Source organism: Pristis pectinata, chromosome 43 (assembly GCF_009764475.1).
Source record: "Pristis pectinata isolate sPriPec2 chromosome 43, sPriPec2.1.pri, whole genome shotgun sequence".
Lineage (NCBI taxonomy): Eukaryota > Metazoa > Chordata > Chondrichthyes > Rhinopristiformes > Pristidae > Pristis > Pristis pectinata.
Genome location: NC_067446.1, coordinates 1,651,209 through 1,675,669, shown reverse-complemented (window position 1 = coordinate 1,675,669; position 24,461 = coordinate 1,651,209). Strand labels below are relative to the sequence as shown.

The window sequence follows — 24,461 nt, the reverse complement described above, 5'->3', positions numbered from 1 at the left end:
AGGGTTAGATAGATCTTAGAGCAGGGTAAAATGTCGGCACAACATTTTGGGCCAAAGGGCCTGTACTGTGCTGTAGTGTTCTACGTCCATGGGTGGGTGATATCAAAAAAAAGAATCAGACTTTTGGAACAAAGGTACAATACAGCCCTGCACAAAGGAGGATTGAGTTCCTAGAAAACCGTCTGTGTCACAATTTTCTGCAGTGCAGACCCTTGACAAAAATTGGCAATTTGTTTCTTCTTTAACTTTTTGTTTATGTGAGTTTATTCTCTCAAGTTCTGTACAAGCAAGTTTTTATTTTTTGTGAATTCCGTTAGGGGCGAATTTCTGTTACCCAAACTGCTGTCACACGGAGGGGGTGGCACTGCTTTAGTTGTACAGCACGGAAACGGTCCCTTTGGCCCACCACGTCCATGCTGACCCTTCTGCCCACCTGTGCTTATCCCATTTGCGCACATTAGGATTGTGTCCTTCTATGCCTTGCTTACGTAAGTGCCTGTCCAAATGCCTCTTTGACGTAGGGCACGGATCTGCCAAAGAATGGGAGAACAAGCTTGAGACGCTGATTGTCCCGCTCCTGTGCAGGCAGAGGTCTTGAGATGACTGGATGCACTTGCAGACGAGACCTCTGATCTGAGATAACTGGACTCACTGAAGGGTGAAGGAAGGATGGGCAGGCGGTCTTTTTTTCAACTGTGTTTTGGGAGTTGGGAGGTCCCCTGACTGGAAGCTACGAAGGCCAAGAGATCTCGATCACAGTTGTCAGCAATCTGTGATGGGGATTGTGAACGGCTGCCACACAGCAGCAGAGACCCCAATTCAATCTCGACCCCTGGGTGCTGCTGTTCACTGCCCACATCCCAAAGACATGCAGGTCTGTGGGCTTACTGGCCGCTGTAAATTGCCTCTGGAGTGTAGATGAATGGTAGAATCTGAGGGGTAGGGTGAGTTGATGGGAATGTGGGGAGAACAAAACAGGATCATTGCAAAATGAGTGCTTGATGGTTGGATTCACAGCACCAAAGGACCTGTTTCCACAGTTTGTCCCTAAAAGTGCATTGTTCCCACAATCAAATTGGGAGTGAAAGGAGACAAACTTGCCATCACTTGTTAAAAGTGGAACTGCAGTAACCAGACGACTGCTGGATAGGCTGCAACTCCTTGGGAAAGGAGACCCTGACGAGTGATCTGACAGATGTCTTAAACATTGTGAAGAGGTTTGATGGGGTGGATATGGCCTTGTGGTCACAACCAGTGCGAGTGGAATTTGAAACTAAGGGGCCAGTGGTAAAGGATGGCCACGAGTCAAACTGGTTGCGGATTCGAGAGAAACTGCAGTCAGAATGCAGAAAAGATGTATTCATTCCCATGTGGAGTGACGGAGATGAACAACAGGTGTCCATAAGGCGAGGCTGGAGGGGGGAGAAGAACGAGACGGGTCAGGCAATGGAGGGAGGAGGAGACTAGTTTGAAACAGGAGCTTGGAGCAGAGAGGATGAATGTCTTCTGTTGCAGAGTCCATGCCTATTAAACCTTCAGATAATGGCTATGGTAGTGGTGGGTTCATTCACGTCACACATTTACCCCTCTCCGGCACTTGACTTTAACCGACAATATTAGGACTGATTCAGTGGGTCACCCTCCTTGACCTGAGGAAGGGGTAGGTTCAAGTCCCACATGGGACACTTGAGCACAAAACCCAGGACTGTACGTTCAGTGCAGCACTGAGGGATTACAGTCTTCTCGGAAGTGCTGTCTTTGGTTGAGATGTAAAACTGAGGTCTTGGCTACATCCCATAGTGATCTTATGGCCGCTGTATCCCCAATGTGCTGATGAATATTTCTCCTGCAGCCATTCTCGCTTAAACTGGCTAATCTTGTCATTGAGTCATGGAGTCATAGAGTAACACAGCACAGAAACAGGCCCTTCAGCCCAGCTTGTCCATGCCAACCATGTCTGTCTGAGCTTGTCCAATTTGCCTGTTTTTGGCCCATATCCCTCTCAATCTTTTCGATCCGTGTACCCGTCCAAATGTCTTTCAAACATTGAAATGGTACCTGCCTCTACCATTTGCTCTGGCAGCTCATTCCATATACCCACCACTTGTGTGAAAAAAGTTGTCCCTTGGGTCCCTTTTAAATCTTTCCACTCTGACCTTAAACCCATGCCATCCAGTTTTAGACTCCCCTACCCTGGGGAAAAAGACTGACCGTCCACCTTGTATACGCCCCTCATAACCTCTATAAGGTCACCCCTCGGCCTCCTTCACTCCAGGGGAAAAATGTTCCAGCCTATCCAGTCTCTTCTTACAACTCGAGCCCTCCAGTCCCAGTCATATCCGCGTGAAATCTTTCTTCACCCTTTCCAGCCAAATGCCGTTCTTGCTACAGCTGGGTGACCAGAACTGCACGCAATGCAGTTGTGGTCTCACCAACGTCACATTTCTGTCTGTGGGAGCTTGCAGTTCCTAAATCAGCTGCTGCTTTTGTTACAGCAATATCTGCACCTCAAAAGCAGTTCAAGGGCTGTAAAGCACCTGGACAAGAAATGCACCATGGTTTCTGTTTATAATATTGTCCTCACCTGCTCTGTGCTGTTCCTCACCTCTTCAGGTGAACGAAGAGACTGGAAACAGGCGGCCGGTGATGTTGACTTTGCAGCGCCTGCCCCGGAAGGAGCCCAACTCCAAAACCAGCAGCTCCCAGTTTGTCCAGGACCTGGAGAAGACCCTGGAGGAGGGGAAAGAACCAGAACCCGAGCCAAAACCCAGTGAAGAGAAAACCAACGGTAAGCTGTCCAGCAACAAACAGCCTGACGCACGCTGGTCGGTGGCTCAGTGCACACAGTGAGGCTTTGGTCTACCTGCGTCAGGCAGGGGCTGCACTGCCGGGATGCTGGGTCGTGGGATGGCAGGTTTTTTTGTGCGCGGAGAGATCACAAGACAAAGGAGCAGAAGTAGGCCGTTCGGCCCATCGAGTCTGTTCCGCTACCTCACCATGAGCTCAACTATTCCCATCTAGCCCCAGTTCCCAGCCTTTTCCCCATATCCCTTGATACCTTGACTAATTAGATACCTATCAATCTCTTCCTTACACACCCCCAATGATCGGGCCTCCACAGCTGTAAGTTGCAACGAATTCCAAGCATCCATCTTGAGAATGTTTAAGGCTCAGACCCCCTCGCAGTGGATTTTGTGTCACCTCGCGCCACTGAAGGAGTCTATGGTTGCTTTCGGAGCATCTCAGCAGTCCTGTTCCCCTCTCAACTTACGAAGTTGATTCCCGGAATGAAAGGGCTTACATATGAGGAGTGTTTGTCAGCTCTTGGACTGTGCTCATTGGAGTACAGAAGAATGAGACGGGCCCTCAGAAACATTTCGAATGTTGAAGGGACTGGACAGAGTAGATGTGGCTAAGCTGTTTCCTTTGGTGGGTGAGTCCAGGACTAGAGGGCACAGTCTTAGAATTAGAGGGTACCCGTTTAGAACAGAGATGAGGAGAAATTTCTTTAGCCAGAGGGTCGTGGATTTATGGAATTCGTTGCCACGTACAGCTGTGGAGACCCGATCATTGGGGATGTTTAAGGAGGAGATTGATAGGTATCTAATTAGTCAGGGTATAAAGGGATATGGGGAAAAGGCCAGGAATTGGGGCTAGATGAGAGAATAATTTAGCTCATGGTGAAGTGGGGAAGCAGACTCGATGGGCCGAATGGCCTAATTCTACTCCTTTATCTTGTGAACTCACCCTGATTCTCTGGCCTTCCATCTCCACTGGGTCTAAATGACATGAAGCAATTAACCCAACGGCTCCCACACATCTCTGGGACATGGGAGGAAACAGAAGCACCCGGGGGAAACCTATGTGGTCTTAGGAAGAATGTGCAAACGCCACACAGGCAGCTGCCGGGGTTGGGATCGAACCTGGATTGGCTAGAGCCATGTGGCCATGTGGCAGCGGCACTACCTGCTGTGCCGCTGCATCACCCAGATCGCCCAATACTGGAGCTATGGGCAGGTTCATTCTCAATGAGTCGCAGATCGATGGTTGAAGGCCAGAACAGGATTGAGGGACTGAAAGGCCTCAGAATAAAGAGACATCCCTTCAGAACTGAGATGAGGAGGAATCTCTTCAGCCAGAGAGTGGTCAGTCTGTGGAATTGGTTGCCACGCAGGGCTCTGGAGGCCATGTTATTGGGCGTATTTAAGGCAGCGATTGCTGGATTCTTGGTTGATAAGGGGGTCGTGGGGAGAAGGCAGGAGAATGGGGTTCAGAAAAGAAAAATCAGCCATGATTGAATGGCGGAGCAGACTCGATGGGCTGAATGACCTAATTCTGCTCTGATGTCTTGTGGAATCTGGCTCACTGGGGCTGTGAGGCAGTAGCAGCCAGTTGTGTTGCGTTTGAGGGCTGAGTTCGTGATTTGCCAGTCCGTGCTTTGGTCGTAGCCATACAGAGAAAACAGGCCCTTCGGCCCAACTGGTCTATGCCGACCATGATGTCCCACCTGCCAGCATTTTGCCCGCAACTTTCTAAACCTTTCCAATACGTTACCTGTCCAACTGTCTTTTAAAAGTTGTTGTACCTGTCTCAACCACTTCCTCTGGCAGCTCATTCCACATACGTACCACCCTTTGTGTTGTAAAATAAAGTTGCCCCACAAGTTCAGATTTACATTTTTCCCCTCTCACCTTAAACATTTAGTTCTTGATTCCCCAACCCTGGGAAAGAGACTTGAGTGTATTCACCCTATCTATGCCCCTCATGATTTTATACACGTCTGTAAGGTCACTTCTCAGGCTCCTACACTCGAAGGAATAAAGTCCCAGCCTGTCCAACCCCTCCCTATAACTCAGTCTCTTGAGACCTAACAACATCCTTGTAAATCTTTACTGCACTGTTTCCTGTTTAATCACATCCTTCCTTATAATGTAGTGACCAAAACCAAACGTAGTACTCCCAAGGTGCAGCCTCACCAGCGTCCTGTACAACTACGAACATAACCTTCCAATTTCTATACTCAGTGCCCTGACTGGCGAAGTCCAGCGTGCCAGAAGTGTTCTTCACCACACTGTTGTTGTGAAACAGATTTGAGGTCTCGAAGGACAAGGACTCTGAACACAGTCTTAGATGAGTTATTTACAAAGACAAACGTGGGGAGAAGGTAACAGGAACAACACACACGCGTGCGCACTGGTTATAGTGAGTGTGGGAAAATCACAACAAGGGTAAAATACACACATGCACACACAACGAACTGGGTACAGATAATCAAGGAAAAACAATATGATACCCGCCACCCCTTGACTCAGTGCAGGCATGGCTCTACGCTACCGGGAATACCAACTAGAACGCTCCTAACCCCATTGACAGTGCACACCTTACCAACGATCTCTCCAGTGCCGTTCCACGTTTCCTCAGCCTGGGATGAATCCCTCAGAGCAATCAAAGAGAACAGGCACTCTTTATACTGCTGGAGGGCTGGGGGTGGGGTCCAGCCCAGTTAATTTACAAAGGTCAATGGTCAGGTGTGCACTGATGGGTAGGGTGGGGCCAAACCCTGATTGACAGTGGTGTGTCTTCCGACCAGGTAGGGGCAGTGTTGTCACGTGACAGCCACGGCCCTCCACAATACACCTGTGTACCTGTAACTCCACTTTCAAGGAGCCTTGTACTTGTAACCTAGGTCCCTCTGTTCTATGACAATTTGTGAAAACAAAATTTGTCGCTCTTTGTAAAACAAAAATATTTCTTTTTAAGATGCGGAACCTCCACCCGAGCCCACAGCGGAGAAGGAGCAGAGGGAGGAGGTGAAGGCCAACGACATTGTCATCCAGGGACTGACGGAGGAGCAGATGACCGTGCTGATCCGCTCATGCGTCAGCATGATCAGCGTGCCGGTGGACCCGGACACCCTGCATGCCACGCTGCGCCTCTGCCTGCGGCTGACCCGTGAGCACAAGTGTGCCCTGATGTTTGCCGAGCTGGGCAGCACCCGCATGATCCTGAGCCTGACCCAGGGCTCCGGCTTCAACGGCTTCACCCCGCTCGTCACCCTCCTCTTCCGGCACGTCATCGAGGACCCCTGCACGCTCAAACACACCATGGAGAAGGTAAGCCATAGAACCGTACAGCACAATACAGGCCCTTCGGCCCACAATGTTGTGCCGACCTTCAAACCTCGCCTAAGACTGTCTAACTCCTTCCTCCCCCATATCCCTCCATTTTAAACTCCTCCATATGCTTATCTAGCAATCTCTTGAATTAGACCAATGTACCTGCCTCCACCACCGCCCCTGGCAGCGCATTCCACACCCCAACCACACTCTGGGTAAAAAAGCTTCCTCTGATATCTCCCTTGAACTTCCCACCCATTACTTTAAAGCCATGCCCTCTTGTATTGACCATTGGTGCCCTGGGAAAGAGGCGCTAGCTGTCCACTCTATCTATTCCTCTTACTATTTTGTACACCTCTATCATGTCTCCTCTCATCCTCCTCCTCTCCAAAGAGTAAAGCCCGAGCTCCCTTAGTCTCTCTTCATAATGCACTCTCTCCAAACCAGGCAGCATCCTGGTAAATCTCTGCACCCTTTCAAATGCTTCCACATCCTTCCTAAAATGAGGCGAGCAGAACTGGACACAGTACTCTTAAGTGTGGTCTCACCAGAGTTTTGTAGAGCTGCATCATTACCTCGCGGCTCTTAAATGTCCCAATCCAGTCCCACGTTGCGCATCTGTTGGTTAGTGCTCTGCGAGGAGTGGGGGAGAGAGGGGAGAAAACCCAGGGAAGGACAGCAATGGCGTACACCCGAACACTCCTGTCACTGAGACGGGCCACCCCCACACCGTTTCTGTATTTCCTTCGGAGTCCACTCAGCCCGTCATCCATGCCAGCTCGTAGAGGAATCCCAGTCCCCCGACTTGTATTCTCCCCTCATTCCAGTCATCTCTCCCAGGTCCTACCATTTACCCCAACACCGGAGGCAATTTACAGCGGCCAATTAACCCACACGTCGTTGGGATGTGGGAGAAATCCGGGGCACCCAGTGGGGCAAACGCGCGATCACAGAAGAGTTCAAACTTCACACATGGACAGCGCCGGAGGATGGGATCGAAGCCGGGTCGCCGGCGCTTGGACGCTGTGACACCACTGGCTGTGCCACGGTGCCCGTCGCCATCTCCTTGGCTCAACTGCCAATGCCCTCGTTGTCCTGGCTGACCCGAGCACATCCAGACTTCTGCAGCCCCTGCCCTCACTGGATCCGGGTCTTGCTCGCACGCGACTCCCATGCTCACCTCTCTGTTTTGGCTCCCGATTGATCTAACAGCATAGATGGTCGTCAAATTCTTCGATGTGTCTCTTCCCTCTTCTCTGCACCCCTCTTCTGTGTCCCTGACTTCCAACACCCACACCATTGACAGTCAGGCTCGAGTCCCAGACTCTGGAATTCCCCAAAACTCCTCGCCCTTTTCCCGTTCTCTCCTGAAAACACCTCTGCTGAAATCCGTGACTCACTATCTCTGCGAAGCCGCTTCAGACCCTTCACCAGGTTAAACATGCTGTGTAATGTTGAGAGTGATGGCATTTTTAAGCGATCTCTGGGTGCTGCCTGCTCCTCCAGTGTAATGTTTGCTCCTGTTCTGAGGCGGTCTTACCCTCCCTTCCAGGTGGTGCGTTCGGCTGCCACCAGCGGGGCTGGCAGCACGACCTCCGGCGTGGTGTCGGGGAGCCTGGGCTCCCGAGAGATCAATTACATCCTGAGGGTCCTAGGCCCAGCGGCCTGCAGGAACCCTGACATCTTCACGGAGGTGGCAAAGAACTGCATAAGGATAGCCCTTCCTGCACCCCGAGGCAATGGGACCGGTAAGTTAACATCGAGGTGTTTAATTTTACATCAGGCTCCAGAGGTCGTATCTGCCTTGACCTTCCAACACTTATCCTTAAAATACTTCGTACAGCTACTTCTGCTATAACACAGATTTCCATCATGCAAATTTACAAGGATGCTACCTGGATTGAGGAGCATGCCTTACGAGAACAGGTTGAGTGAACTCGGCCTTTTCTCCTTGGAGCGACGGAGGATGAAGGGGGACCTGATAGAGGTGTATAAGATGATGAGAGGCATTGATCGTGTGGATAGTCAGAGGCTTTTTCCCAGGGCTGAAAGGGTTGCCACAAGAGGACACAGGTTTAAGGTGCTGGGGAGTGGGTACAGAGGAGATGTCAGGGGTAAGTTTTTTACTCAGAGAGTGGTGAGTGCATGGAATGGGCTGCCGGCAACGGTGGTGGAGGTGGATACAATAGGGTCTTTGAAGAGACTTTTGGATAGGTACATGGAGCTGAGAAAAATAGAGGGCTATGGGTAAGTCTAGTAATTTCTAAGGTAGGGACATGTTCGGCACAGCTTTGTGGGCCGAAGGGCCTGAATTGTGCCGTAGGTTTTCTATGTTCTAAAGTGGTCATAGACTCTTAGAGCAACACAGCACGGATAAAGGCCCTTCAGCCCGACCAGTCCATGCCAACCACGTTGCCCGCCCAGCTAGTCAGAACTTCCTGCATTCGGCTGATATCCCTCCAAGCTCCTGTCCCTCCAAATGCTTCTTAAATGATACTATTGTACCTGTGGGGCAGGCACAGTAGTGCAGCGGTTAGCGTAACACTACAGCGCCAGTGACCTGGGTTCAACTCCGGCCGCTGTCTGTAAGGAGCTTGTACGTTCTCCCCGTGTCTGCGTGGGTTTCCTCCGAGTGCTCCGGTTTCCTCCCACATTCCAAAGACGTGCAGGTCAGGAAGTTGCGGGCGTGCTATGTTTGCACCGGAAGCGCGGCGACACTTGCGGGCTGCCCCCCCAGAACACTCTACACAAAAGATGTATTTCACTATGTTTCGATGTACATGTGACAAATAAAGAAATCTTATCAACCACTTCTTCTGGCAGCTCGTTCCATCTGCTCACCACCCTCTGTGTGGAAAAGTTACCCCTCGGGTCCCTTTTAAATCTTTCCCCTCTCACCCCAAACCTCTGCCACCTAGTTCTGGACTCCCCTACCCTGGGGAAAAGACTGTTACCGTCCACCTTATCCACGCCTCCCATAATTTTAAACACTTCTATAACTCATTCTCCTACGTTCCAAGGAATAAAGACCCAGCCTGGCCAACCTCTCCCTATAACTCAGGCCCTCAAGTCCTGGTGACGTCCTCGTAAATCTTTTCTGTAAAGGTTGACTACGACTCTGTCTTCAGATAATACCCTGTACTGTGCATCAGGGAGTGTGGACATAGGTTAGTACAAGTGAATACAGGGACAGAACGATGGGCAGGAGGCTGGGCTTTGAAGCCCTGGGACATTGGGACCATTTCCAGGGGAGACGGTACCTGTAAAGACCCAGAAAACTGGAGCCAGTGTCCTTGCAGGAAGGTTTGCTTAGCCTTGGGGAGGTTTACTCAAATTTAGCTGGGGATTGGGCATAGGAGGCTCAAGCATGGTGTCCACTTGGTGCCAGGCTTTGCATGAGAACGATTCCGGGGATGCAGATGTTGGGGGGAGGGGGGGTGGGGGATACACTTTGGAACAGAGGGGTGTGCTCGGAGGTCTAATTTAAAATTGTGAAGGGATCGACAGAGAGAAACTGTTCCCACGAACTGGGCAGCATGGAATGAAGGTATTGGCAAAAGAAACCAAAGCAATACAAGGATAGCTTCTATCCTGCTGTTAGCGCACTCCTGAATCGACCTATCTGAAGGACGAACTCTTGATCTCCCAATCGACCCCATTGTGGCCCTTGCACTTTATTTGTCTGCCTGCACTGCACTTTCTCTGTAACTGCAACACTATATTCTGCTTTCTTTTTATGCCTTGGTGTACTTTCCTATGGCATGATCTGTCTGGATGGCACGCAAACACTGCATCTCGGTACTTGTGACAATAATAAACCAGTTACCAATTTTTCTGCATTGTGAGTACTGGTATTGGTTTATTATTGTCACTTGTACCGAGGTCCAGTGAAAAACTCGTCTTGCATACCACTCGTACAGGTCAATTCATTACACAATGCAGTTACATTGAGTTAGTACAGAGTGCATTGATGTAGTACAGGTTAAAAACAATAACAGTACAGAGTAAAGTATCACAGCTACAGAGAAAGTGCAGTGCAATAAGGTGCAAGGTCACAACAAGGTAGATCGTGAGGTCACAGTCCATCTCATTGTATAAGGGAACCGTTCAATAGTCTTATCACAGTGGGGTAGAAGCTGTCCTTGAGCCTGCTGGTACGTGCCCTCAGGCTCCTGTATCTTCTACCCGATGGAAGAGGAGAGAAGAGAGAATGTCCTGGGTGGGTGGGGTCTTTGATTATGCCGGCTGCTTCACCAAGGCAGCGAGAGGTAAAGACAGAGCTCAAGGAGGGGAGGCTGGTGTGCGTGATGCGCTGGGCTGTGTCCACAACTCTCTGCAGTTTCTTGTGGTCCTGGGCAGAGCAGTTGCCGTACCAAGCCGTGATGCATCCGGATAGAATGCTTTCTATGGTGCATTGATAAAAGTTGGTGAGATTCAAAGGGGACAAACTGATTTCTTTAGCCTCCTGAGGAAGTAGATGTGCTGGTGAGCTTTCTTGTGTTCAGTGACCAGAATGGACTGCTCCAGTGATGTATTATTTAGCCTCTGGCTTCCAGCAGTAAACTGAAAGTTGTCCCGTCTTTGTCACTTCAGCCTCTGACGATGAATTCGAGAATTTGCGAATCAAGGGCCCCAACGCCGTGCAGCTAGTCAAAACCACCCCGGTGAAGCCCTCGCCGCTTCCAACAATCCCGGACACGATCAAGGAGGTTATTTACGACATGCTGAATGCGCTGTCGGCTTATCACGCTCCTGATGAAGGTATGTCCTTCCGCTCTGTTGTCTATGCACGTGACGGCTCCCTGCATGTCCAGTCAGGTTGGAGAATGAAAGGCGTTCAGGTTGTATTAGGGTAAAAATCATAGAACATAGAACAGCATAGCACAATACAGGCCCTTCGGCCCACAATGTTGTGCCGACCTTTAAACCTCTACTAAGACTATCAAACCCCTTCCTCCCACATATCCCTCTATCTTAAATTCCTCCCTATGCTTATCTAGCAGTCTCTTGAATTTGACCAATGTACCTGCCTCCACCACCGCCCCAGGCAGCGCATTCCACGCCCCAACCACTCTCTGGGTTAAAAATCTCCCTTGAACTTCCCACCCATTACTTTAAAGCCATGCCCTCTTGTATTGAGCATTAGTGTCCTGGGAGAGAGGTGCTGGCTGTCCACTCTATCTATTCCTCTTAATATTTTGTACACCTCTATCATGTCTCCCCTCATCCTCCTCCTCTCCAAAGAGTAAAGCCCTAGCTCCCTTAGTCTCTCCTCATAATGCATACTCTCTAAACCAGGCAGCATCCTAATAAATCTCCTCTGCACCCTTTCCTACACTTCCACATCCTTCCTGTAGTGAGGTGACCAGAACTGGACACAGTACTCCAAGTGTGGTCTAACCAGAGTTTTGTAGAGCTGCATCATCACCTCGCGGCTCTTAAACTGGATTCCTCGACTTAAGGAAGCTAACATCCTATAAGCTTTCTTAACTACCCTACCCACGTGTGAGGCAACTTTCAGGGATCTGTGGATATGGACCCGCAGATCCCTCTGCTCCTCCACACTACCCAGAATCCTACCATCAACTCTATACTCCGCCTTGGAGTTTGTCCTTCCAAAGTGTACCATGTCGCACTTCTCCGGATTGAACTCCATCTGCCACTTCTCAGCCCAGCTCTGCATCCTATCCATGTCCCTCTGCAATCTTCAACAATCCTGTACACTGTCCACAACACCACTGACCTTTCTGTCATCTGTAAACTTGCTAACCCACCCTCCTACCCCCTCATCTAAGTCATTAATAAAAATCACATAAAGCAGAGGTCCCAGAACCAATCCTTGTGGGACACCTCTAGTCACAGCCCTCCAATCTGAATGCGAGAAATGGGTTGCTGGTGGTCAGCGTAGGCTCTGAGCTGAGGAACATGTTTCCTGCTGAGTGACCGTTTTCCCTCCTCTCCGTCTGCAGCTGAGAAGGTTGAAGTGAAGCTGGTGAGTGTAAACCAGGAACTGAGCCAGCTGCTTCAGGACGTGGGCGATGACATGTACCAGCAGTACCGCTCGCTGACCCGCCAAGGCAGTGACTTCGATTCCCAGCAGAGCTTCACCATCAACGTGAGTAACCCTGATGTGGGGAGGTGGTGGGCGGATGGGGTCCAGGGCACCAGGAGCAGCAGTGAAGCGTGCTGAGCGTCAACCGGTCTCTGTAAGAAGGTGGAGGTTTGTGTGGGCAAGCCTCTGAACACTGGGCGGTGACTGGGCAGGCAGGGGGTGGGAGGTGGATGAGGACCAGATGCTGAGGGGACAGTCTGCAGGTGCAGTGCTGAACTTCCGTTCTGAAGGGTGGAGGTCTTTCACTTAAATCTGCATTTGTTTGTCCCTGTATAACACTGGGGTACAGTACTGGTAGAGAGGGGTCTGTCGCTATATAACACCGGAGTACAGTACCAGTGGGGACGGATCTGTCACTGTATAACACCGGGGTACAGTACTGGTGGGGACGGGTCTGTCACTGGGGTACAGTACCGGTGGGGACGGGTCTGTCACTGTATAACACCGGGGTAGGGTACCAGTGGGGACGGGTCTGTCACTGTATAACACTGGGGTACAGTACCGGTGGGGACAGATCTGTTGCTGCGTAACAAATCTCTGGCATTGTAAGGGTGGTGGGGATACTGCACTGACGGGGGATGGGTCAGTCATTGTTTAATGCTGGGATAGGATGAACTCTTGGGTATTATCATGTCCCATCTAAACACAGCATGAGTGAAAAGAAAACACATTCTCTTTCAATCTGGTGGCAGCATTGGTTTCCTGGTTCTGAGCTGCCTTCCAGAGACAGAGGTCAAGTTGACGGATTTTGAAGCCATATGATTTGTGACCTGTGACATTGCTTCTCAGACACAGGTGTTTGTCGCGGATGGTGCAGCAGCCGACGCCAACCAGCCTGGTACGTCTCAAGGAGAAGGTAAGCCTCAGTGGTGATGGTCACAGGGTTGTACAGCATGGAAACAGGACATTCAGCCCGACTGGTCCACACCAACCCGTGGGCACCCTTCCGTATTAACCCCAACACCCAGCTCTTGCTTCACAGCCCTCGATTGTCTGAGTGATTCGGTTGTTGATCTTGATGCTTGAATGTTGTCAGTGCCCCAGCTTCCACCAGCTCTCTCAGGCATTGCAGTCCAGGCACTCTCCATTCTCTGGGTGAAGAAGGTCTCTCCTGTAACTCTCTTCCCCCTTCCCCTAAACTTGTCCTCTTGTTTTACCCCCCCTTTGATATGGGGAAGAAAAAGTTTCCTGCTGTCCACCCTATCTGTACCCCTCATAATTTCATGTAACCCAGTCCAAGTAGAGTTTATTGTCACAGGGCAAGTGCAGTGAAAAACTTACTTGCAGCAGCGTCACAGGCACATCGCATCAGATGCACAACATTCACAAGAAAAACATAAATTAAACACAGATTTTACAGGAAGGAACACAATTAAAGCAAAAACAAAGTCCGTGGCAATGTAAAGTGGTCATCGTGTTGCTGAACTGAGGTAGTGATTAGGGGTGTGCCGGTCAGTTCAAGAACCGAATGGTTGAAGGGAAGGAGCTGTTCCTGAACCTGGTGGTGTGAGACTTCAGGCTTCTGTACCTCCTGCCCGATGGTCACATTCATGTCCCCTTTTAATGCTCCAGGGGAAAAGCTGACCTAGCTTCTCCACTCTCTTACCTGAACTGCTCCATCCCAGCTGCTGTCCAAGTGCACAGAGACAGACTCTGCTTGCTTTGAAAACTCAAAACATCAGGTTAGTCTCCTTGTGCATGTTCAGTTTTCCGCCCTTGAGACACATGGACTGATGACACAACTGGTATTAATTGCTTACCCTTGACTGGCCTCAAATGCCACCATAGACGACTGGTTTAATAAAAAATAAGAGGCAGGAAAGGACGGTTAAAGATGTGTCTTAATGATGCAATCCTGCAGACACTCAGGTTGGCTGATGTCCTTCCATAAAGGACACTGGTGAACCAGCTAATTTTTTTTTTGTTGACCAGTGCATGCTTTTTCCAAATAGAATTAAAATATCACAAGAAAATGTTTTGTTTAAAAAGTAAAGCCAGGGCTGAAAATGCTCAACAGGTCAGGCCATCTGTGGAGTGGGAGGAACAGCTGACGTTTCAGGTTGATGTCCTTTTTGTTAGAAGGGGGAACGTAAATCCGGCACAGCTGGTGGAGCTGCTGCCTCACGGCTCCAGAGAACCGGGTTCGATCCCGACCTCCAGCGAGTGTCTGATGGAACTTTGCATGTTCTCCCTGAGACTGTGTAGGTTTCCCCCGTGTGTTCCAAGTCCCAAAGGTGTGACTATTCGTTGGTTAATTGGCCGTTGTAAATTACCCACAGTGTCTTGGTGAGTGGTCGAATCTGGTGGATATTGGTATTGGTTTATTATTGTCACTTTTACCGAGGTACAGTGAAAAATTTGTCTTGCATACCGATCGTACAGGTCAATTCATTACACAGTGCAGTTACATTGAGGAAGTACAGGTAAAAACAATAACCCAGTGCAGAGTAAAGTGTCACAGTGACAGAAAGTGCATTGCAATAAGGTGCAAGGTCACAACAAGGTAGATCGTGAGGTCAGAGTCCATCTCATCGTATAAGGGAACCGTTCAATAGTCTTATCACAGTGGGGTAGAAGCTGTCCTTAAGCCTGGTGGTACGTGCCCTCAGGCACCTGTATCTTCTACCTGATGGAAGAGGAGAGAAGAGAGAATGACCCAGGTGGGTGGGGTCTTTGATTATGCTGGCTGCTTCACCAAGACAGCGAGAAGTAAAGACAGAGTCCAAGGAAGGGAGGCTGGTGTCCGTGACGCGCTGGGCTGTGTCCACAACCTGGGGGGGGGGGGGGGGCGGTTGGTGGTTGGAGTTGAGAGCAATGTGGGGATATATGGTATTATCATAGGATCCATGTAAACAGGTGCACAGTGGTCGGTTCAGACTTTGGGCTGAAGGGATTGTTTCAGTGCTAGCAACAAATAATCTGCTGGAGGAACTCAGCGGGTCGAGCAGCATCTGTAGAAACAAAGGAATTGTCGACGTTTGGGGTCGAAACCCCGCATCAGGACTGATGTGAAAGGGGAGAGGTTGCATGAGGGAACAGGAGGTGATCCGCGTGTGGAAATGATCGAAACTCAACAGAGGAAAGTGAAAAGATGGCTGGAAATCTCAAATTAATGCCAGTGTTGAACTTGGGAGTCCAGAAGTTTGTGATGTGCAGTTGGCAGAGGGGGTGCCACTCCTTTCTGCTTCACCGGAACGCTACAGGAGGCAGGGGTCAGAGTGGGAGCGTGGTGGGGAATATTCACTGGAACGCTACAGGAGGCAGGGGTCAGAGTAGGAGCGTGGTGGGGAATATTCACTGGAACGCTACAGGAGGCAGGGGTCAGAGTGGGAGCGTGGTGGGGAATATTCACTGGAACGCTACAGGAGGCAGGGGTCAGAGTGGGAGCGTGGTGGGGAATATTCACTGGAACGCTACAGGAGGCAGGGGTCAGAGTGGAAGCGTGGTGGGGAATATTCACTGGAACGCTACAGGAGGCAGGGGTCAGAGTGGGAGCGTGGTGGGGAATATTCACTGGAACGCTACAGGAGGCAGGGGTCAGGGTGGGAGCGTGGTGGGGAATATTCACTGGAACGCTACAGGAGGCAGGGGTCAGAGTGAGAACATGGTGGGGCATATCTTAATATCAGCTTTCCAGCATCAGCAGTATATTGTCATAGAGCAATACAGCATGGATGCAGGCCCTTTGACCCAACCAATCCGTGCCCACCCAGTTGGTCCCAGTTTCCTGTGTTCAGCCCATATTCCTCTCCCCACCCCTCCATGTACCTATGCAAGTGGTTCTTAAATGATACCATTGTACCTGCCTCAACAACTTCCTCTGGCAGCTCGTTCCATTTACTCACCACCCTCTGCGTGGAAAAGTTGCCCCTCAGGATCCCTCTCGTCCTAAACCTATGGCCCGTAGTTTTGTACTCCCCAACCCTGGGGAAAAGACTGTTTCCATCCTCCTTATCTGTGCCTCTCAATATTTTAAACACTTCTATAAGGTCGCCCTCTCATTCTTCTACGCTGCAAGGAATAAAGACCTAGCCTGGCCGACCTCTCCCTATAACTCAGGCCCTCTGGTCCTGGCTACATCCTCGTAAACCTTCTCTGCACTCTTTCCAGTTTAACCCCGTGTTTCCAAAACAATACTTTGTGTTCGCTGCAGTAAAGGTACCATCACCTCCTCTGTAATTCTGGGGAGGAACCTGGCGAATTATTTTAGTATTTCCCCTGCCCGCAGCACCAACCCCCCAAAGAAAAACAAAAGCCTTCCTCGTGAGGGTGTCGGACAGGCAGGAAGTTTGTACTGCCCATTTATGGTTCTGTTACTGGGAGAAAAACCAGATTCCTGAAGGGATGCTTCAGAGACGTTGGTTCAAATCCCCCTGTGTCATCGGAGGAGAATTTACATTCCATTCATTAAATATATCTGGAATTTAAAAACTTCACTGGTGTTGGCCTGGAAGACAATGTGTTTGTTTAATTTATCGTAAGAGCTCAGCTGTTGGTAGTTTGCTCTTCAAGAGAAAATAGAACACTTTCAGGGAAGGAAGTCTGCCTTTCTTACCCAGTCTGGTCTATATTTGACTCTCAGTTCTCAGCAGCGTGACTCACTCTTAACTGCCCTCGGAAGCAGATCAGCAAGCCAAGGACAATTCGGGATGGGATTTCAAGGATGCCAATAACTCCCACATCCCATGAACGAGTCACTGAAAGAATCTTAGTGGCTTAAATTTTGTTTTGCCACCAGCAGGTTAACTTAACCTTGGAAGGCTCATTCATCTTCGCAAACTGCACCTTCCCACTGCATTTCAATGACGAAAGCAGCTCCCTCTGCCTTTATTTTAGGAGAGGCACTGTGTACGGTTTTGGTCACCCCGTTATAGGAAAGACCTCATTGAGCTGGGAACGGTGCCAAGAGAACGTCCCCAGGACTCGAGGGCCTGAGTTGTTGGGGGTTGGGCGGGCTAGGACGTTAATCCTTGGAACATAGAGGTAACCTTAGAGGTGCATAAAATCATGAGAGGCAGAGATAGGTTGAATTCACAAGGTCTTTTTTTTTCCAGGGGAAGGAATCAAAAAAATTAGAGAGCACATTTATAAGGTGAGAGGGGAAAGCTTTAAAAGGGACCTGAGGGGCTAGACACATGAATGATAGAAAAATAGGGGGCGATGTGGGAGGGAAGGGTTAGATAGATCTTAGAGCAGGGTAAAATGTCGGCACAACATTGTGGGCCCAAGGGCCTGCACTGTGCTGTAGTGTTCTATGTTCTCGTTCACACACGGGTGGTGGGTGTATGGAACAAACTGCCAGAGGAAGTGGTAGAGGCGGGTACAATAATCACATTTAAAAGATATTCGGACAGGTGCATAGATAGGAAAGGATGAGGGGGATATGGGCCAAGGGCGGGGAAATGAGACATGATTAGATGAGCATTTTGGTCGGCATGGACCAGTTGGGCCGAAGGGCCTGTTTCTGTGCTGTATTACTCTGTGACGCTGAACCAACCTAAGCCCGAGTGCTTCAGTTCCTACCCAAGCATCAGTGCTGATAGAATGAGGTCAGACAAGTCCATTCCCCTGGAACTATTCAGCAAGCTCTACCAACGAGGCCTGACTTGGTTCAAACACAGTATTTTATCAGAAGATTACATTCTGTATTTTCTCACATTTCCTTCGACATAAGAGTAGTACAAGAGGCATAGACCGAGTGGACAGTCAGAGACTTTTTCCCAGAGTGACAATGGCTAACACAAGGGGACATAATTTTAAGGTGATTGGAGGAAGATAAAAGGGGGATGTCAGGGGTAAGTTTTTTTGCACAGAGAGTGGAGGGTGTATGGAACACACTGCCGGCAGAGGTTGTGGGGGCAGATACATTAGGGACATTTAAGAGACTCTTAGATAGACACATGAATGACAGAGAAATGGGGGGGCTATGTGGGAGGGAAGGGTTAGGTAGATCTTAGAGCAGGATAAAATGTCGGCACAACATCGTGGGCCAAAGGGCCTGTACTGTGCTGGAATGTTCTACGTAAGAGGCCTTTGGATCTTTGCCAGATGTCAGAGTCCCATTTCCCCGTCGCGTCTTCCACCTGCCGACCAACTTCACCCAATTTTTCTACTACCCGCCTGCGAGCGGTAATTTACAGCGGCCAATTAACCAACCATCCCGCACGATTTGTGGATGTGGGATAACCCAGGGAAACCCACGGGGTCACGGGTAAAAGGTGCAAACTGTACCTTTCTGTGCTGCTGTGCCTGACATGTCGGTGGGTCCCCTCGAGATTTTAAAATTTGAATTGCTTCCTTTTCATTCAAAATCATTGAGGGACAGCAAAATGTGTTTTAGTGTCAAGTGGTGCAGCCTGCAGAGCCGCTGCCTCACAGGTCCAGTGACACTGATTCAATCCAGACCACCAGCACTATCTGTGTGGAGTTTTCACGTTCTCCCTGTGACCGCGTGGGTTCACCCACCCTGCCCCACCCCCCCGGTGCTCCGGTTTCCTCCCACATCTCAACGACTTTCGGGTCAGTAGGTTAACTGGCTGCTGTGAATTGCACCAGGGTGTGGGTGAGGGGTAGAATCTGTGGGGGGGGAGGGGTTGATGGGAATGTGGGGAGAATAAAAATGGGTTTGGTGTTGGATTAGTGTCAGTGGGTGGTGTATAGTTGGCATAGGACTTGATGGGCCAACGACCTGTTTCCATGCTGTATACTTCTAAAATCTGTACACTAGACTTTCTTTGATTATGAATGTTTTCCACATCACTTTCCTCTGCAGTCAGGTTTCCACTTCTGCTGTGAGCCTGAAGTGTCTTAATTATGTGTGATGGCCGTTGTACATTCCTTCACATCTGTCCAGTCGTGCCCTGTTTAATTCCCTCAAACCTTTCTGACATTTTGCTTCCCTTCCTCCTTTTAGAACATAGAACAGTACAGCACAATACAGGCACTTCAGCCCACAATGTTGTGTTGACCTTTAAACCTCGCCTAAGACTATCTAACCCCTTCTTCCCACATATCCCTCTATTTTAAATTCCTCCATATGCCTTATCTAGCAATCTGTTGAATTTGACCAATGTACCTGCCTCCACCACCGCCCCAGGCAGCGCATTCCATGCCCCAACCACTCTCTTGGTAAAAAAGCTTCCTCTGATATCTCCCTTGAACTTCCCACCCATTATTTTAAAGCCATGCCCTCTTGTATTGACCATTGGTGCCCTTGGAAAGAGGCGCTAGCTGTCCACTCTATCTATTCCTCTTAATATTTTGTACACCTCTATCATGTCTCCCCTCATCCTCCTCCTCTCCAAAGAGTAAAGCCCTGGCTCCCTTAGTCTCTCCTCATAATGCATACTCTCTAAGCCAGGCAGCATCCTGGTAGATCTCCTCTGCACCCTTTCCAACACTTCCACATCCTTCCTATAATGAGGCGACCAGAACTGGACACAGTACTTTAAGTGTGGTCTAACCAGAGTTTTGTAGAGCTGCATCATTACCTCCTGGCTCTTAAACTTGATTCCTCTTTTAAAAGAGTAACTTGAGTTACTTGAGAGGGAGTGCATTCAGATTGGAGGGCTGTGACTAGCAGTGTCCCACAAGGATTGGTTCTGGATCAGAGCTGCATCATTACCTCGTGGCTCTTAAACTTGATTCCTCAACTTATGAAAGCTAACATCCCATAAGCTTTGTTAACTACCCTATCCACCTGTGAGGCAACTTTCAGGGATCTGTGGATATGAACCCCCAGATCCCTCCGCTCCTCCACACTACCCAGAATCCTGCCATTAACTTTGTACTCCGCCTTGGAGTTTGTCCTTCCAAAGTGTACCACCTCACACTTCTCTGGATTGAACTCCATCTGCCACTTCTCAGCCCAGCTCTGCATCCTATCAATGTCCCTCTGCAATCTTCAACAGCCCTCCACACTATCCACAACACCACCGACCTTTCTGTCATCTGTAAACTTGCTAACCCACCCTCCTACCCCCTCATCTAAGTCATTAATAAAAATCACGTAAAGCAGAGGTCCCAGAACCGATCCTTGTGGGACACTGCTAGTCACAGCCCTGCAAATCTGAATGCACTCCCTCTTAAGTAACTCGTTACTCTTTTTCAACCCTCTCACCCATTTTTTTTCCCCCTCGCAACTCCTGCTGGCTTGATACCCATTTCGTCTGTTTGCCCTTCTGGAGTGCCTTGGGTATCCCGTGCTAACTACGCTACGCAAAATGCACGTCGCTTGCTGTTCCTCCGGGAGGCTTTACAGCATGACCACGTCAACCTGTATTTTTTTTTGTCTGCCCGCTGCGCAGTTTCCACGCCAGAGGAGAGCCGGGAGGGCAAGAAGGACAAGGACGGGGACAAAGCTTCTGAAGATGGAAAGCAGAAGGTGAAAGCCACCAAGCCCCTCATGCCAACGTCCACCATCCTGAGGCTACTGGCTGAACTGGTGCGCTCATACATCGGCATTGCCACTCTGATTGCTGGCTACAACTACACGGCTGGCCAATCCGAGCTCATTAAAGAGGTGAGCGAGTTACCTCATGGCACATTGGGGTGTGCGGGGGTTGCATTAAAAATCCTCCTGCCTCTCGTCTTAAACATAGACAGGTAGAACACTACAGCACGGTACAGGCCCTTCGGCCCATGATGTTGTGCCGACATTTTATCATGCTTTAAGATCTATCTAACCCTTCCCTCCCACATAGCCCCCTGTTTCTCTATCATTCATGTGTCTGTCTAAGAGTCCCTTAAATGTCCCTAATGTATCTGCCCCCACCACCTCTGCTGGCAGTGCGTTCCACGCACCCACCACTCTCTGTGGAAAAGACATCCCTGACATCCCTCTTATACCTTCCTCCAATCACCTTAAAATTATGTCCCCTCGTGTTGGCCATTGTCACCCTGGGAAAAAGTCTCTGACTGTCCACTCGACATCCTGGTGAATCTCCTCTGCACCCTCTCCAGTGCAATCGCGTCCTTCCTATCATGGGTCGACCATAACCACACACCATCTTCCAGGTGTTGACTGGCCAATATTTTATAAAGCACGAACGTGACATCCCTGCTCTTGTACTCCGTGCCATATATGATGGATGCGAACGTCCCCTGTGCACCCTATCGACCTGTGCCGTCTCCTTCAGGGATCTCTGGGCTTGTACCCCAGGGGTCTGCCTGCTCATCAACACACCTCAAGGCCCTCCCCTTTCCTGCGTCTATCCTAGAATGAAGGGTCTCGACCTGAAACATCAACTGTCCTTTTCTCTGCCTGACCCGTTGAGCTCCTCCAGATTCCAGCATCTGCATTCTCTCGTGAATCTCCTCTGCACCCTGTGCTATCACATTCTTCCTATCGACCTACCCAGTCAGACCACCCGCACTGCTCTGGGCAACTTTCCAGCTTGATCATTAATCATGCTGTCACCTCAGGCCATCCTCCTCGTCATCCACAACACCATAAATGTTGGTGTCGTCGAGGTACATGGATGGGCGCTCTAGGGTTCTGACCCAGCAGCAGCGAAGGGCTGACACTGATATCGTGTGAGTGTCCTGACCAGCTGCATCTCTGCCTGGTAAGGTAACCGTAGCACCTCAGACCGCAAGACTCTGCAGAGAATTGCGAGCACAGCTGGAAAGATCATTGGAGTACCTCTTCTCCCACCACCCCCCCTGCCCCCCCACCCCAACCCCATCCTGGACATCTACAACACACGATGCACACGCAAGGTCTGCAGAATCATAGATGACCCTTCTCATCCCTCCCACGACCTATTTGTCCCACTGCTCTCTGGAAAGCGGTACCGGAGCATCCAGGCCAGAACTACTAGACTGTACAACCGTTTTCTCCCCCAGGCTGTCGGGCTTCTGGAGACAGTGTCAGACAAATGCCCCGTCAAAAGCCCTGGTTTGCTCAACAGCGTATAAGAACTTTGGCTGCTGCTGGACATGTTTATACACTTAGTGCAACACCCTGAGTTCTGTATTTTCTTCGTCCAGTTCGGTTTTGCACTAATTTTGTATCCTGTATTTTTTGCACTATTTGTGCTTGCACAATTTTTCTGTCTGCATTTATTGTATGTTCTCTGTTCTGTGCATGTCCTCTGTGTAAGTCTGGGGGAAACGATATTTCGTTGCTCCGTGTGTTTTTATAGCATATGGGTGAATGACAATAAAGTAACTTGAACTTGAATGATGTGCATCCCGGTGACTGTGACGTCTGACGTCTGACGTCTGAGCTCGTCGCTGATTGTGCCTCTTTACTGTTGTCCCACTGCAGGATTGCAGCGTCCTGGCGTTCGTCCTGGATCACCTCCTGCCTCAGACTCAGAACGTGGGGGACAAGGACACCCCAGCGCTGGCCAGGCTCTTCCTGGCTAGCCTGGCGGCGGCGACACAGAGCACCGAGGCGCAGGCCGCGCTGGTCAATGAGGTCAAAGCAGCCCTCAGCCGAGCACTGGCGATGGCGGAGAGCACGGAGAAGCACGCCAGGTAACGAGCAGCGCGCGTGCTCCCGTGGGGTGGTTCACTTTCTTTGCTGTTCGCTTGGGTGCAAGGGCTTGTTCCAATCCAGTAGATCAGACGGTGCCTCGTTGCATTGTGACATGGTCCACATTCAAAGGTTGCCTTGGTCCTGGAGGGGAAAGGTGCAAGGTCCAGTTTATTGAGACACGCACAAGTCTATGTATGCACAGGTATAATGAGAAACTTACTCGCAGCAGCATCGCAAGCACATAGCGTCAGGCACACAACCTTCGTAAGAAAAACATAAATCACACAATTTTTACAAGAAAACACATTTTTATGTTCTAATTATGTTCATTGTAGTGCAAAGTGGTCCCAGTGTTGCTGTGCTGAGGTAGTGATTAGGGTTGTGTAGGTTGGTTCAAGAACCGAATGGTTGAAGGGAAGTAGCTGTTCCTGAACCAGGTGGTGTGGGACTTCAGGCTTCTGTACCTCCTGCCTGATGGGAGCTGTGAGAAGATGGCCCGGCCCGGATGCTGGGGATCTTTGGTGATGGACGTTGCTTCTTGAGGCAGCGCCTCCTGTGGATACTCCCGATGGTGGGGTGGGATGTGCCCGTGATGTATTGGGCTGAGTCTACTACTCTCCGCAGCTTCTTACAGGAAGACCATAAGACAAAGGAGCAGAAGTCGGCCATCCGGCCCACTGAGTCTGCTCCGCCATTCTATCATGAGCTGATCCCAGGAATTTAAGGCTGTGGACCCTCTCCAGCCGCCGATCCCCCAATGTAGACAGGCACACATTCGCCCTCCTTCCCGTTCCTGAAGTCGGCGATCAGCTCTTTAGTTTTGCTGACGCCCAGCGAGAGGTTGTTGTCACGGCACCGCCCAACCAGGTGTCCTGTCTCGCTGCAGCACCAACAAAGTTTGCATGCAACGGTTCCTTGACGGATAAGTGCAGCCTCTCGTCCACTCAGGAGGCCAGTACCTTGACCTTGTTCCACCTGTTGCCTTTCCCGCAGGCTGCAGGCCGTGATGTGCATCATCAGCACCATCATGGAGTCCTGTCCGTCCACCTCGAGTTTCTACAGCAGCAACGCCGTCAAGACGCAGCACAACGGCATGAACAACATCATCCGGCTCTTTCTGAAGAAGGGGCTGGTGAATGACCTGGCTAGAGTTCCGCACAGCCTGGACCTGTCGAGGTAAAGTAATGCCCTCTCACGTCAAAAGTCAAGTTTATTGTCAGGCGCACAAGTCCACGTGTGCACAGATGCAGCGAAAAGCTTGCTTGCAGCAGCATCACTGGCACAGAGCATCAGATAGGCAGCATTCACAAGAAAAACAAAAACAAAATTTTCACAATAAAGAACACAAATTAAAACAAAGTCCATTTTAGTGCAAAGTGGTCAGTGTTGCTAAACTCCAGTGATTAGGCTTGAACGGTGTAGTGTGTGTCTGGGAACTCCAGCTCAAGTCTTCCCTGATAAGGTAAGATTTTATTAGTCACATGTACATCGAAACACACAGTGAAATGCATCTTTTTGTGTAGTCTTCTGGGGGCAGCCCGCAAGGGTCGCCACGCTTCCGGCACCAACATAGCACGCCCACAACTTCCTAACCCGTACATCTTTTGGAATGTGGGAGGAAACCAGAGCACCCGGAGGAAACCCACGCAGACAAGGGGAGAACGTACAAACTGCTTACAGGCAGTGGCCGGAATTGAACCCGGGTCGCTGGTGCTATAAAACGTTACGCTAACCGCTGCACTACCGTGCC

General features: G+C 50.1%; 1 protein-coding gene across 11 annotated transcripts in view; it reads left to right on the top strand.

The window, feature by feature from the left end:
* The window catches only part of huwe1 (HECT, UBA and WWE domain containing E3 ubiquitin protein ligase 1), a 275,712-nt gene that overhangs the window by 150,173 nt on the left and 101,078 nt on the right, over window positions 1-24,461 (top strand). For 10 of the 11 annotated variants that reach the window (XM_052009021.1, XM_052009022.1, XM_052009023.1 and 7 more), the window contains 9 exons: window positions 2,614-2,788; window positions 5,761-6,113; window positions 7,669-7,864; window positions 10,710-10,877; window positions 12,086-12,231; window positions 13,018-13,084; window positions 20,535-20,749; window positions 22,499-22,710; window positions 23,705-23,887. In XM_052009021.1, coding sequence (XP_051864981.1) covers window positions 2,614-2,788; window positions 5,761-6,113; window positions 7,669-7,864; window positions 10,710-10,877; window positions 12,086-12,231; window positions 13,018-13,084; window positions 20,535-20,749; window positions 22,499-22,710; window positions 23,705-23,887 — 1,715 coding nt within the window. The remainder of the gene's footprint in view (window positions 1-2,613; window positions 2,789-5,760; window positions 6,114-7,668; window positions 7,865-10,709; window positions 10,878-12,085; window positions 12,232-13,017; window positions 13,085-20,534; window positions 20,750-22,498; window positions 22,711-23,704; window positions 23,888-24,461) is intronic. The other variant, XM_052009019.1, reaches the window with a different exon arrangement.